The 15573-nt window shown below is 42.0% G+C and overlaps 1 protein-coding gene across 1 annotated transcript; it reads right to left on the bottom strand.

Annotated features, from left to right (window-relative positions):
- Window positions 7544-9126, bottom strand: TAS2R3 (taste 2 receptor member 3). Its single transcript, XM_005679538.3, has one exon. It carries the CDS (start codon window positions 9058-9060, stop codon window positions 8110-8112), a length of 951 nt encoding a protein of 316 aa, XP_005679595.2. The 5' UTR covers window positions 9061-9126; the 3' UTR covers window positions 7544-8109.

The raw sequence follows: 15573 nt of genomic DNA on the forward strand, positions 1-15573 counted from the left end.
ATCTTGTAATATCGTGGAAAAATCTGAAAGGAATATGTGTGTGTGTGTGTGTGCGTGTGTGTGCATCTTAACCACTTTTCTATATACCAATAACTAACAAAACATTGTAAATCAACTATACTTTAATTAAAAGAAAAAAGTAGTAAATGTTCTAAAAAAGAAGAGGAAACCCAGTGTCTTGCAGTAATAGGCCACATTCAGAGGCTGATACATGAAGTGGTTGAGTTCTCAGCAGCAGGAGGCATGGAATTAAGATGTGATCATGTTAACTAGCAAGAGCAATGAGTAAGCTGGTTCTATCTGAAGTCATTTCTGAAAGGGTCACTATAGGCAAAGTGTTAACTAAATCCCTTCTCCCCCTATATGAGAATTTGACCTTCAGTTAAATATGTTATGGAGACCTCTTGCTTCCTTGAATGTGATGGATAACTCGTAGGTGTGTATCCTTTGGCTCAACCTGGAAACTAAGGCCATGAAATTATTACAAGAGAAACTGATTCTTTGAAACATGAAGCTTTTATTTTAGGGCAGCTTCTAACCTTATCTAAAGGTGGATCTCTTCTCCTTGTACCTGAACTGTGTAACTGGCAGCAAGCACACTGCAAAAGAAGGTCTGACATTCCCCTGATGCTGAATTGGACCCCTGAACTATACCCATCTGAGTACACTAGTGCCAGAGTGGCCTAAGACATCTTGTGAGTCTGACCATTTTTTGTTTTATTTATAGAGCCCAAGAAGACCCAGGGTGGATACAGTGCAGTCCTGAGTTCATACTTTGTTACTCAGTAGATCTGTAGGAGAAGTCTTAGGGCAAACAGTTAAAGCAAATGGATGCCTTGGTTTATCTGATGAAGATTTTGAAGAATGAGATCAAGCACGGATAAACAGGAATTAAAAACTTTGAATTGTTTTCAAAAGAGTACCAATGTTGCTTAGAAGAGAGAAGAAAACATTTATTAATATTTCTTACACTTGAGTGATTATGTTCCCAGGCATTATAAATCTCAGTTCATCTTTAAAACAGTTCTAAGAGCGAAATCTGGTTATTCGTACTTCGATGAGGAAAATTTAGATCAAAGAAAGTTCAGTTCAGTCACTCAGTCGTGTCCGACTCTTTGCGACCCCATGAATCACAGCACGCCAGGCCTCCCTGTCCATCACCAACTCCCGGAGTTCACTCAGACTCACGTCCATCGAGTCAGTGATGCCATCCAGCCATCTCATCCTCTGTTGTCCCCTTCTCCTCCTGCCCACAATCCCTCCCAGCATCAGAGTCTTTTCCAATGAGTCAACTCTTTGCATGAGGTGGCCAAAGTACTGGAGTTTCAGCTTTAGCATCATTCCTTCCAAAGAAATCCCAGGGTTGATCTCCTTCAGAATGGACTGGTTGGATCTCCTTGCAGTCCAAGGGACTCTCAAGAGTCTTCTCCAACACCACACTTCAAAAGCATCAATTCTTCGGCGCTCAGCCTTCTTCACAGTCCAACTCTCACATCCATACATGACCACTGGAAAAACCATAGCCTTGACTAGACAGACCTTAGTCGGCAAAGTAATGTCTCTGCTTTTCAATATGCTATCTAGGTTGGTCATAACTTTTCTTCCAAGGAGTAAGCGTCTTTTAATTTCATGGCTGCAATCACCATCTGCAGTGATTTTGGAGCCCAAAAAAATAAAGTCTGACACTGTTTCCCCATCTATTTCCCATGAAGTGATGGGACCAGATGCATTGATCTTCGTTTTCTGAATGTTGAGCTTTAATCCAACGTTTTCACTCTCCTCTTTCACTTTCATTAAGAAGCTTTTTAGTTCCTCTTCACTTTCTGCCATAAGGGTGGTGTCATCTGCATATCTGAGGTTATTGATCTTTCTCCCGGCAATCTTGATGCCAGCTTGTGTTTCTTCCAGTCCAGCGTTTCTCATGATATACTCTGCATATAAGTTAAATAAGCAGGGTGACAATATGCAGCCTTGATATCCTCCTTTTCCTATTTGGAACCAGTCTGTTGTTCCATGTCCAGTTCTAACTGTTCCTTCCTGACCTGCATACAGATTTCTCAAGAGGCAGGTCAGGTGGTCTGGTATTCCCATCTCTTTCAGAATTTTCCAGTTTATTGTGATCCACATAGTCAAAGGCTTTGGCATAGTCAATAAAGCAGAAATAGATGTTTTTCTGGAACTCTCTTGCTTTTTTGATGATCCAGCGGATGTTGGCAATTTGATCTCTGGTTCCTCTGCCTTTTCTAAAACCAGCTTGAACATCAGGAAGTTCACGGTTCACATATTGCTGAAGACTGGCTTGGAGAATTTTGAACATTACTTTACTAGCATGTGAGGTGAGTGCAATTGTGCGGTAGTTTGAGCATTCTTTGGCACTGCCTTTCTTAGGGATTGGAATGAAGACTGACCTTTTCCAGTCCTGTGGCCACTGCTGAGTTTTCCACATTTGCTGGCATATTGAGTGCAGCACTTTCATAGCGTCATCTTTCAGGATTTGAAATAGCTCTACTGGAATTCCATCACCTCCTCTATCTTTGTTCGTAGTGATGCTTTCTAAGGCCCACCTGACTTCACATTCCAGGATGTCTGGCTCTAGATGAGTGATCACACCATCGTGATTATCTGGGTTGTGAAGATCTTTTTTGTATAGTTCTTCTGTGTATTCTTGCCACCTCTTCTTAATATCTTCTGCTTCTGTTAGGTCCATACCATTTCTGTCCTTTATTGAGCCCATCTTTGCATGAAATATTCCTTTGGTATCTCTAATTTTCTTGAAGATCTCTCTAGTCTTTCCCATTCTGTTGTTTTCCTCTATTTCTTTGCATTGATCGCTGAAGGCGGCTTTCTTACCTCTTCTTGCTATTCTTTGGAACTCTGCATTCAGATGCTTCTATCTTTCCTTTTCTCCGACTGCCAAATGTCACAGAAAATCAGTGGCTAATTTGGAAGGTCTTTTGAGACTGAGCTCTGTCCAGTACACTAGGCAGCTCCTCATTGGTTCATTCATTCAGTAAACTGTTATTATCAGCCAGTCACTTATACATTAGGTGCTAAGGAAACAGGGAAGAATCACCCACAGCACACCTTGCCTTCAAGGAACATACAGAATAGTGGAAGAGACAGACAAATAGACAATTAGATCATGTATTAGGTGTTATAACAAGGAAAAACAAAGGGTACACTGGGAGTGTTCCAGAGGAGCCTTTAACACAGCTTTGAGGATTCACAAAAGGCATCCTTAAGGAGACATATAAATTAACTATTGAAGATGCAAAGAGGTTATCCAGGCAAAAGACTGGAGTGAGCAATGGAGAGTCACTGCAGGACTTTGAGAAGAGCACTGTGATTGTATGTTCACTGCATGAAGCCCACAACCCAGTAATGCGGAAATGCTTTGCTGGAAGGGATGGAACTGGAAAAGGGAACTAGTTAAATCATGCTTAAGGTGCTTCCCTGGTGGTCCAGTGGCTAAGACACTGAGCTCCCAATGCAGTGGGCCTGGGTTCAATACCTAGTCAGGGAACTAGATCCCACACACTGGAACTAGGACCCAGTGATGCTAAATAAACAGATATTAAAATAAATAAATAAATAAATAAATAAATCCTGCTGCAGTCACTCTTAAGGAATGAAAAGAGTACAAATAGAGACTAGCAGGGCATTTGAGAGAAAAAATTTTAGAGTACAACCAAACAGATTTAGTGACCAAATGAATATCAAAACTGAAGGAAAAGGAAGAATCTGGGATGATTTTCAAAATTCTAGTTCACTTGAAAAAACACAACACATACCTTTTACACAAGAAACATAGGCAGAAATAGGATTAGACATGCAAGAGATTTTAGGTGGCAGGAAGCGAAAGAAGGTGAATATTCAGATAGCAATGTACGTCTGATACCTATAAAAGGGAGGGAGAAGAAAGAATTGGGTAAGAAGAGCTCTAGACTGCAGCACAGTTTCAAAAAAGGGTCACCCAAGCTGACGGAGAGTCCTTGGGCCAAAACTGCCTGTTGGAAGAGTCTCATGTCTCAGTGGAGCAGACCTACCTTAGTACTCCGGTCTCCATCATTGGCTGGGAGCAGTCTGCAGGAAGTGTGGCCTCAGCAGCTGGAGCCCTCAGTCAGCTTTGCTCCCCAGGGCAAGAGAAATGAGCAGTACATTTTTTTTTTTAATTTATTTATTTTAATTGGAGGCTAATTACTTTACAATATTGTAACAGTACATTTTAATAGCTGTCAGAGAGAGCTAGAGATAAAGATCACCTGGGCCAGAACCCTCTGATAATGACAGGATCCCTCCATCATACCTGAAGCATCTGTTTCAGTGATGGAGATGGAATACTGATTTCTGCATCTGTATTGCCCACTACATGCAATTCTTCTGAGAATAATGATTGATCTAGCACACTGGTGCAGAGAGAGTGTTAAATAAGTGTCTGTAGTATGAAAGAATCAAGTAGAATCAAGATAAGCCAGAGAGGTCAGAGAGTATCAAAAACGAGAAGTAGTTCCATGAGACACAGGGTATACAGGGGGCCCTGGTGGAAACCTGGTGGAATGTTTCATGAGGTACTGTCATAATTTACTGTGGATTCATGTGTTAAAGGCCTCTCCACCATACACCAAAGAACAGATGTGCTCGGTGGAGACACGTGGCCTCAGGAACAAGCTCTAGCCTGTAACTGGACTCCAAATGCAAGGACAATTCTTGTTCTCATACTTTGACCCTAAGAACCTGGTCACAGCGGGGAAAAGATATGCTCTGGTCCTTTGTGCCTAAAACGGCCATATGTAAGAGTCTTAAGGGATTTAGCAACTAAAGCTAATTTAATGAAAACAAAACAAACAAGATGGCCACTTGCAGGGTTTCTCAAAAATGGGAGTGAGGTATTAGGTAATTCTCCCCTATGGCCTTGGACTCAGTTAGGAGAAGGCAGATTAAGTATTTTCCCTGGTGGGTTCAGAAGACCATATCCTCTCCAAAAGAGCTAAACTTCCCTTCAGTGTTCCTCTAGCCACAAGTAAGACTCCTTTCCTCAGCAAATCACCTACTGCTCAGACTCACGTCCCCACTCCCACCCCAGTCTTTGATTAAGGGCAGCCAATATATTGTTGAAGTCACATAACAAAGTCTGAGCTTTCCCAGGAGTCACCTCCAGATTTCTCTGAAAGAGGAAATGGGAGGGGTTGGGAATGCCACACCTATGAATCTGATTTCATTTGCTCTCAGGGAGCGAAACTCTGCACTCAGCCAACTGACTACCACAACAGACTCCCTACTGGGGAATTCTACATTTTCCATCCATACTCCAGGCTCCAGTGGAATGAACATTAGTGGTAGCCTGAGCAAGTTTATTGGACCCACCCATCTGAATCTGTTAGATTGGGGTAGGATTTAATGAAACCTCAGTAGAAAAAGGAGGAGGTACCATCCAGGAGTTAGCCAAAGGCACCAAGAAACAAACAACAGCCAAGCCAAAATCTCTAATAAAATGCTATGTTCAATTAAAAGAGAAGAAAATCCCCACACCCAAGGCAGAAGGCAGGATTAGAAATTCCGGTAAGGACTAAAGAACCAGAAAGTCAGGGCTAGGTGGAGAAGCTGTCAAAATGACAAGAAGTAAGAACAAGTGTTCAAGAGTCAGAGAGGATAAATCCAAGAGTAGGGTTCAAGGTGAACAAAGCACATATCAGTTGAGACTGCAGTTTTTCCACAGTTAAACTTCCCTGTGCTGAAAAGAAGCACAGATTTTTTAATTACAGAATTTCCCCTTTTAGAATCCTTCTATGTTAGTGAATTATGCATGAATATTAAATCATTATGTCCACTGATGATTTTTCTCTGTATATTTTTAGCTTTTTTTTTCCCATTTGTTTCTCTCTGTGTGTCTACAACCTCTTGGAAAATTCCTTCTTCCTTCAAATAAAATTTTTATTAAGAAAAAAATCATTATTTTAAGTTTCAATAGATACCTTTTTCAAAGAGAACTTTATGTCAGAATTAGGAATTTTCCTAGCACCTCCAAGAGGCAAATTATCAATATGAAAGCAGACAATTCAGACCAAAAGACATTTTATTTCTATAATTTTGAAAATGAATGTATAAATCAGAACAACCTGGAAACTCACTTTGGGCTACATATGACAAAGTGCTAAGGAATATGTTAACTCTTTATGCTATGTCAGAATGTAACCTTTTTCACAAAACAAAAACAATAATAATAGCAGTATTTACTGATTTACTCCACATGGGACTCTAGTTTTCATGTGTTGATTCACTCATTGCTTTCAACAATCTATTAAGAAAATACTATTTCTATTTTACAAATTGTTGTTGTTCAGTTGCTAAGTCACATCCAACTCTTTACGACCCCAGGGACTGCAGCACGCCAGGCTTCCCTGTTCTTCACTGTCTTTCGGAGTTTGCTCAAACTCATCCATTGAGTTGGTGATGCCATTCAAACATCGCATCCTGTCACCCCCTTTTCTTCCTGACCTCAATATTTCCCAGCATCAGGATCTTTTCCAATGAGTCAGCTCTTCGAATCAGGTGGGTCAAAGTACTGAAGCTTCAGTTTCAGCATCAGTCCTTCCAATGAATATTCAGGGTTGATTTCCTTTAGGATTGACTGGTTTGATATCCTTGCTGTCCAAGGGACCCTCAAGAGTCTTCTCCAGCATCACAGTTCACAGTTCAAAAGCATCAACTCTTCAGCGCTCATTCTTCTTTACAGTCCAACTCTCACATCCGTACATGACTTCTGGAAAAACCATATCTTTGACTATATGAGGAAAGTGAAATAGAGAGAGGTTAAGAAACATCCCCAAGGTCACTCAGTTTGTTAAGGTCTGAGTCAGGATTTGAGCTCAGGCCACCTGGTCTACGTTTTTAGCCACAAAACTTTATACCTGAGAGCTCCATTAGTGACAGAAATCCAGATTTAGAGTTGCCATGTGTCCTAAATATGTTTACAAGTTTGAGATCTCAAGCAATAACATTCTCACTGACTTGTCAGCAATGCTCAGTGACAGGAAGGAAATCAAAGCCTACATAATTTTATTAAAATAAAAGTGATTACATTTAGAAAAACCACTTATTTTGCATAAAACTCTGACATTTTAAACACAGATATGCATCTTGGATAATTTTTTTTTTTTAATGCTTGGACATTTGACCAATCTAAAAAATTAAAGATTACTTGAAAATTTGCTTCAGCAAAATTATAAAGGAAAGCAAAGGACTATTGAAATTAGAGTAAAATGACTTAACCAGGAGACTGGATTGGAACCTAGTATCCACGAGTCTTGACTTGCATTTCTCTGCTTATCAGTACATAATGGATTTGTGGAAGCAGGTCTCCTGCGGTGACTGCGGCGGCGGCACACTTCACTGTTATAGTAACAGCTTCACTGCCTGCAGATTTCCTTCTTGGTCAGTCACTCAGTCATGTCTGACTCTTTGTGACCCCGTGGACTGCAGCACGCCAGGCTTCTCTGTCCATCACTGTCTCCCTGAGTTTTCTCAAACTCATGTCCATGGAGTCAGTGATGCCATTCAACTGCCCCCTTCTCCTCTAATTCTGATATAATCCTGACACAATGCACTGTGCTGAAATGACAGCTCACACTGTCTTCTGAATCTCTAAAACCCTGTGAAGTCAGTATCACAGTCTGCATTTTAAAATGGGGAAAGACAGAATCAAACAGGTAATTAAAGTAACTCCCCTAAGGCCAAAAACAAGTCGTGAAAAACGGACTGAATCAGAATTCAAACCCGAGCCTGTGGGACTACAATGTTTTTTTTTGCTCTCTCCCCTCTATTCACTACATCACTGTCAGTATAAACTTGAACTTAAAGCTAGTAATCAGCTCATTATGTTGAGTTGATACTTACTAAAATACAACTCCTTGTCTACATGTTCCAAAGACTATTTCAGCCTCTTCAAAGCAACCACAAAAGGAGAGGCCGTGGGAAGTGTCCCCAGGGGGACAGGATGAAGCGACAGTTATAGAATTGGTGCCACAGGAGGGTGAGGAAGAGCCCTGTGATCCTGGCTAAGGACTCCTAGGTCTAAGGACCCCTAGGCTCCCTCCCACACCCCACGATGCTCTATGGATAAACAGATCCCTTGGATCCAGGCTTCAGACAACCAGGCTCACACCGAAGCATCGCCACAAACGTCTGCTTCAGCTTGCTATTTCCCAGAATGAGAACATAAGAGTGGCCAGCAAGATAGAACATTGTAATTACTTCTCCAATCTTCGCAATCATCTTAGTTGCTGGTAGGAAATAACTGGATGTTAAAACAGAAAAGGAAAGATAGTAGAGTAGGAAGAGGAAGAGGAAGGAGAGGATGACTCTGATGGCCCTCCTGTGGGCCTCGGTACTGGGATCTCTGGAGCTGCCACAGTCTTGATGCATCTGCCGCACGTGCCTCCCGAGGGAGAGGATAAGCAGAAAGTAGGAGATCAGAGATACGACTAGGGGAGGGAGGTCCCACAGAGTCCCAAGAACATGGATCAGTTTGTATTCTTTTTCCTTCCTTCTAAAGAGCTCAGTCATATTCCCGGTTCTATCAATTCCACCGAGAACAGAATAGATCTTAAATTCTCGGATCAGAGAGATGGCACTGCAACATGATAACAGCAGGGTACTCAACAGCATCCATACAACCACCCTGGAAACTCTCCATTTGAGCCAGAGGAACATAGGATGGGAGAAACTGGCCACTTTCAGGCAGTAGAAGACACTGACACAGGTGGTAAGCCAAATGCTCAGATGGTTTGTAAATGTCCAGAACACATCAATAATTTGCATGATTATCCCTTCATCGTGTAGTTTGGGAGAGAACACCAGTAAAACACCATCAATCAAGAGAATCCACAGCAAAACAATCCTGGAGACAGCCAGGTTAGTGATAATGAAGTCATGCAAAGAGATCCTCTTGCTCTTGAACCAGCTGCTGCCATTGACCCACCCTATGAAACCATTCCCCAGCATTCCCAGGATGAACTGAATGGCGGTCAGAACCAGAAACCCCAAATTGCTGAGTCTCAACATGTTAGCTGTTCAGCAGACCTGGTCTTTGTTCTTTCCATTGAGAAACATTCTCTTCCTGATTTGAAATTCCTGTTAATCACCTCTATCTGCTGCTTCTCTGTACTTGTCTCTTATCTCTGCCCAGTTTGGTCTGTTGTAGACACAACACAGAAAACCTTCTTCTGGCTCTTTCAGGTTAGTCTGTCCTCTTCAGAGGACGACTTGGTTTGTCACATTCCATCTACAATCTAAACTCAGAAGCTCTTTGCCAAAATGCAAATAGTGTCCAGTGTCACGCAAAGAAGGAAGAGATGAGTCACAAGAAGATGGAGGATTTGGACTCCATTTCAAAGGTAGTAGGGCTCTGAGTGGAAAGTGGAGTGGAAACCCAGAGTGGAAAGGTGGGTCACCAGAAGGGTCACACAGAATCACTCAGGAGGAACGACTCAGGGACACATACAAAAGGGGGAAATATCAGAATTTCACCATATGGCACTATCACAATCATCCTGGAGGGAGGTTTACATTCATAAAACAGGAAAAATTCAGTCAATGGTCCTGGACCAGAATTAAATGGTGTGCCTCTTAGTGCCTCTTTCCTTGTTTTCTTAGAGTATGCCTCACATGAAGGGGCTACAGGCTCATCTCTAGGGAGCCAGGATATCGGAAATTCTTAAGTACCTGAATGTTTAAATGATAACAATAATGAAGTATCATAAAAGCTGCTCAAAGGATGGATTTTTTCAGAGGGCCTGCACTGTATTGACATGTCAGTAATAATTCAGGCTGACCAAAAAAACATATATAGACACTCTCTGTGAACCAAAACAGTGCCTTACAAATTTCCCAGGACAGTGTACTTCCATGTATATCTCATTAGCTGGTGACCAGAATTCAATTTCTCAAATGACTTTGTTGAATGTCATCATTATCACTGCCATCATTCCATCAGGTATCAGTGATATGAGCCCACAGTTATAACTATTCTTATTTCTTAACATAAATAGTAGAACCATCATACTATAACTAAAACCACAGCATTACTAAAGGCTGCTTCCAAAATCTACATTGACCACAGTCTACCAAGTAAACACATGTATTTCCATTCTATTAAGCCTGCAGTTTGTTGGAGAAATCAATACTGGAGCTGTGATACTGTGGCAACCCAGGCTGCAGATACCTAGAAAGAATACTGAGATCACACATTTGCTCTCAACCATTCTTTTCAGTAAAAGACCAAAGTAAGTAAGGTAAGTCAGGGCACTGGCCAAAATAATTTGCAGACTACGTCATTCCAGAAGTGTTTTAAAAGGGGATTATTTTTTAAATGAAGACAGAGTATTAGGGAAACTATATACAGATAGTTTAGGACTCCAGGGCAGGAAGAGAGGGCACTATAATATGATACCACTCCCAGAGAGACAGCTGTGTGTAGAGGGGACCTCCAGACCATTAGCTGAGATTTTTTCAGCTGGGAGACCCTAAAGAGGGTCAGCTGAGAGAATACCGGTCAGCAGACTAACAAGGCATTCTCAGATAATCTTCCACCCCTTCATTATTCTTGGCACTTTCTCCCCAAGGACTTAGACATCATGGTCCAAGTCTCTGCATCATTCCTGCTTCTGATACTACTCTACATGACAACTGTGTGGCTAAATGTTAGTAGTACACTCAGACTGACATCAAGACAAATCTTAGACAATATGCATTTATACCAATCAAAGTTCACTAATCTGAAGAACACAGAAGGAAATCAGCAGAGTTGAGTGTACACAGCAGAGATATCAGCAATACAAATAAAATGATAACAGGTCTGCAGCCTTGCAGGGCCTTTAAAGTCCTGACCTGAAGAATGCACCATGTCCAGTAATAAGTCTACTTCAGTTCAGTCGCTCAGTTGTGTCCGACTCTTTGCAACCCCATGGACTGCAGCCAGGATTCCCTGTCCATCACCAACTCCCAGGGCTTACTCAAACTCATGTCCATCGAGTTGGTGATGCCATCCAACTATCTCATCCTCTGTCATCCCCTTTTCCTCTCACTTCAATCTTTCCCAGCATCAGGGTCTTTTCCACTGAGTCATTTCTTCACATCAGGTGGCCAAAGTATTGGAGTTTCAGCTTCAGTGTCAGTCCTTCCAATGAATATTCAGGACTGATTTCCTTTAGGATTGACTGGTTGGGTCTCCTTGCAGTCCAAGGAACTCTCAAGAGTCTTCTCCAACACCACAATTCAAAAGCATCAATTCTTCAGTGTTCAGCTTTCTTTACAGTCCAACTTTCACATCCATACATGATGACTACTGGAAAATCCACAGCTTTGACTAGCTTTATTGCCACAGTAATGTCTCTGCTTTTTAATATGCTGTCTAGGCTGGTCATAACTTTTCTTTCAAGGAGCAAGTGTTAAATTAAAAGATTTCATGGCTGCAGTCATCTTCTGCACTGATTTTGGAGCCCCCAAAAATAAAGACTCTCACTGTTTCCATTGTTTCCCCATCTATTTGCCAGGAAGTGATGGGACCAGATGCCATGATCTTCATTTTCTGAATGTTGAGTTTTAAGCCAACTTTTTCACTCTCCCCTTTCACTTTCATCAAGAGGCTCTTTAGTTTTTCTCTGCTTTCTGCCATAAGGGTGGTGTCATCTGCATATCTGAGGTTATTGATATTTCTCCCGGCAATCTTGATTCCAGCTTGTGCTTCATCCAGCCTGGCATTTCACATGATGTACTCTGCATATAAGTTAAACAAGCAAGGTGACAGTACACAGCCTTCACATACTCCTTTCCCGATTTTGTAATCAGTCTGTTGTTTCATGTCCCGTTCTAACTGTTGCTTCCTGGCCTACATATAGATTTCTCAGGAGGCAGGTCAGGTGGTCTGGTATTCCCATCTCTTGATGAATTTTCTATAGTTTGTTGTGATCCACACAAGGCTTTGGCATAGTCAATAAAGCAGAAATAGATATTTCTCTGAAACTCTCTTGCTTTTTCGATGATCCAACAGATGTTGGCAATTTGATCTCTTTGCCTTTTCAAAATCTAGCATGAACAACTGGAAGTTCAAATACTGTTAAGACCGGCTTGGAGAATCCTGAGCATTACTTTACTAGCATGTGAGATGAGTGCAATTGTACAGTAGTTTAAGCATTCTTTGGAATTGCCTTTCTTTGGGATTGGAATGAAAACTGACCTTTTCCAGTCTTGTGGCCACTGCTGAGTTTTCCAAATTGGCTGGCATATTGAGTGCAGCACTTTCACAGCATCATCGTTCAGGATTTGAAATAGCTCAACTGGAATTCCATCACTTCCACTAGCTTTGTTCACACAGATGCTTCATAAGGCCCACTTGACTTCTCATTCCAGGATGTCTGGCTCTACGTGAGTGACCATGCCATTGTGGTAATCTGAGTTATGAAGATCTTTTTTGTATAGTTCTTCTGTGCATTCTTGCCACCTCTTAATATCTTCTGCTTCTGTTAGGTTCATACCATTTCTGTCCTTTATTGTACCCATCTTTGCATGAAATGTTCCCTTGCTATCTCTAATTTTCTTGAAGAGATCTCTAGTCTTTCCCACTCTACTGTTTTCCTCTATTTCTTTGCATTGATCACTAAGGCTTTCTTATCTCTCCTATTCTTCAGAATTCTGCATTCAAATGGGTATATCTTTCCTTCTCTCCTTTGCCTTTAGCTTTTCTTCTTTTCACAGCTATTTGTAAGACCTCCTCAGACAACCATTTTGCCTTTTTGCATTTCTTTTTCTTGGGCATGGTCTTGATCACTGCCTACTGTATAATGTCACAAACCTCCGTCCATAGTTCTTCAGGCACTCTATCAGATCTAATCCCTTGAATCTGTTTGTCACTTCCACTGTAAAATCATAAGGGATTTGATTTAGGTCATACCTGAATGGTCTAGTGGTTTTCCCTACTTTCTTCAATTGAAGTCTGAATTTGGCAATAAGGAGTCATGATCTGAGCCACAGTCAGCTCCCAGTCTTGTTTTTGCTGACTGTATAGAGCTTCTCCATCTTTGGCTGCAAAGAATATAATCAATCTGATTTTGGTATTGACCATCTGGTGATGTCCATGTGTAGAGTTTTCTCTTGTGTTCTTGGAAGAGGGTGTTTATTATGACCAGTATGTTCTCTTGGCAAAACTCTGTTAGTCTTTGCCCTGCTTCATTTTGTACTCCAAGGCCAAATTTGCCTGTTACTCCAGGTATCTCTTGACTTTCTACTTTTGCATTCGAGTCCCTTATGATGAAAAGGACATCTTTTTTGGATGTTAGTTCTAGAAGATCTTGTAGGTCTTCATAGAACTGTTCAATTTCAACTTCTTCAACATTACTGGTTCAGGCACAGACTTGGATTAGTGTGATTATTGAATGTTTTGCCTTGGAAACAAACAGAGATCATTCTGTCATTTTTAAGATTGCACCCAAATACTGCATTTTGGACTCTTTTGTTGACTATGAGGGCTACTCCATTTCTTCTAAGGGATTCTTGCCCACTAGTAGATATAATGGTCATCTGAGTTAAATTCACCCATTCTAGTCCATTTTAATTCACCAATTCCTAAAACATCCAATGTTCACTCTTGCCATCTCCTGTTTGACCACTTCCAATTTGCCCGGCTTCATGCACCTAACATTCCAGTTTCCTATGCAATATTGTTCTTTACAGCACTGGACTTTACTACCATCACCAGTCACATCCACAACTGGGTGTTGTTTTCGCTTTGGCTCTGTTTCTTCATTCTTTCTGGAGTTATTTCTCCACTGATCTCCTGTAGCATTTTGGGCACCTACCAACCTGGGGAATTCATCTTTCAGTGTCCTATCTTTTTGCCTTTTCATACTGTTCATGGGGTTCTCAAGGCAAGAATGCTGAAGTGGTTTGCCATTCCCTTCTCCACTGGACCACGTTTTATCAGAACTCTCCACCATGACCCATCCTTCTTGGGTGGCCCTACACATCATGGCTCATAGTTTCATTGAGTTAGACAAGGCTGTGGTCCATTTGATCAAATTGGTTAGTTTTCTGTGATTGTGGTTTTCAGTCTGTCTGCCCTCTGATGGAGAAGGATGAGACTTATGGAAGCTTCCTGATGGGAGAGACTGACTGAGGGGGAAACTGGGTCTTGTTCTGATGGGCGGGGCCATGCTCAGTAAATCTTTAGTCCAATTTTCTGTTGATGGGTAAGGCTGTGTTCCCTCCCTGCTATTTACCTGGGGCCAAACTATGGTGGAAGTAATGAAGAAAATGGCGACCTCCTTCAAAAGGACCTGTGCACTCACTGACACACTCAGTGGCCCCAACCCTGCACCACGCCTCCACCAGACTCCTGGACATTCACAGGCAAGTCTGGGTCAGTCTCTTGTGGGGTCACTGCTCCTTTCTCCTGGGTTCTGGTGCATACAAGGTTCTGTTTGTGCCCTCCCAGAGACTGTTTTCCCAGTAAGTTCTGGTGGCTCTATGGTGGGGTTAATGGTGACTTCCTCCAAGAGGGCTTATGCCATACCCAGGTCTCCTGCACCCAGAGCCCCTGCCCCTGCAACAGGTCATTGCTGACCTTCACCCCCGCAGGAGACACTCAAACACTCAAAAGGCAGGTCTGGCTCAGTCTCTGTGGGGTTTCCCAGTGTGCACAAGGCTTTGTTGGAGCCCCCCGAGTATCTTTGGCGAGTATGGAGTTTGATTCTAAACATGATTTTGTCCCTACCATCTTGCTGGGGCTTCTCTTTTGCCCTTGAACATGGGGTATCTTTTTTTGGTGGGATCCAACATTCTCCTATTGATGGTTGTTCAACAGCAAGTTCTAATTTTGGAGTTCTCACAGGAGAAGATGACCACACGTCCTTCTCCTCCACCATCTTGTAATCCAGTTAATAAATCTAAGTGAGCATTTAATTAGGATCCTGAAGGCCCACCTTCAAACCTTATATGCATAAACACATTCTGAATGTGGCTAACATGAATAACACAGATAATTTTCCATTTCCACTGCCCCTATCCTGGTGCAGACTTCCACGATCTCTCCTCTAAACTGCTTCACGGCCTCTTAACTCATTTTTCTACTTCTAATCTTTTCCCCCATAATATATTCTCCACACAGCCACAAGAATGATCCTCTGAACATGTAAATTAGATCATTCCACTCCACTACTTAAAACACTTCCCCGGTTTCCCAGTACAACTACACAAACCATAAACTCCTCATATGTTGAGGTCCTTTAATGGACCGGAACCTGGTGGTCTGGAGTCGACAATAAGAAAGTAAAAGAGATAGAGAAAGAGGCTGATATTCCTTGTTTTATGCAGAAAACCAATAAAGCTCTTGACACAGAGCTTGAGTCACTCATGAAGGCACCGGGCGCCCTCTCGAGGGAGTGAAGGCACAGTGCGCCTTCTCGAAAGGGTCTTAGAAGCCTGGGCAAGAGAGTGAGCACTACGGGTTTCTACGCTCCAGAGAATTAGCTGGAGAGAGAGAGAGAGAAAGAAAGAAAGACAGACAGACACAGGGACCCAAGC

The sequence above is a fragment of the Capra hircus genome, chromosome 4 (assembly GCF_001704415.2).
Source record: "Capra hircus breed San Clemente chromosome 4, ASM170441v1, whole genome shotgun sequence".
In the NCBI taxonomy this organism is placed as follows: domain Eukaryota; kingdom Metazoa; phylum Chordata; class Mammalia; order Artiodactyla; family Bovidae; genus Capra; species Capra hircus.

Bases quoted from the DNA above. Each gene is read 5' to 3' on its own strand.
- TAS2R3 (XM_005679538.3), bottom strand. From the start codon at position 9,060: ATGTTGAGACTCAGCAATTTGGGGTTTCTGGTTCTGACCGCCATTCAG.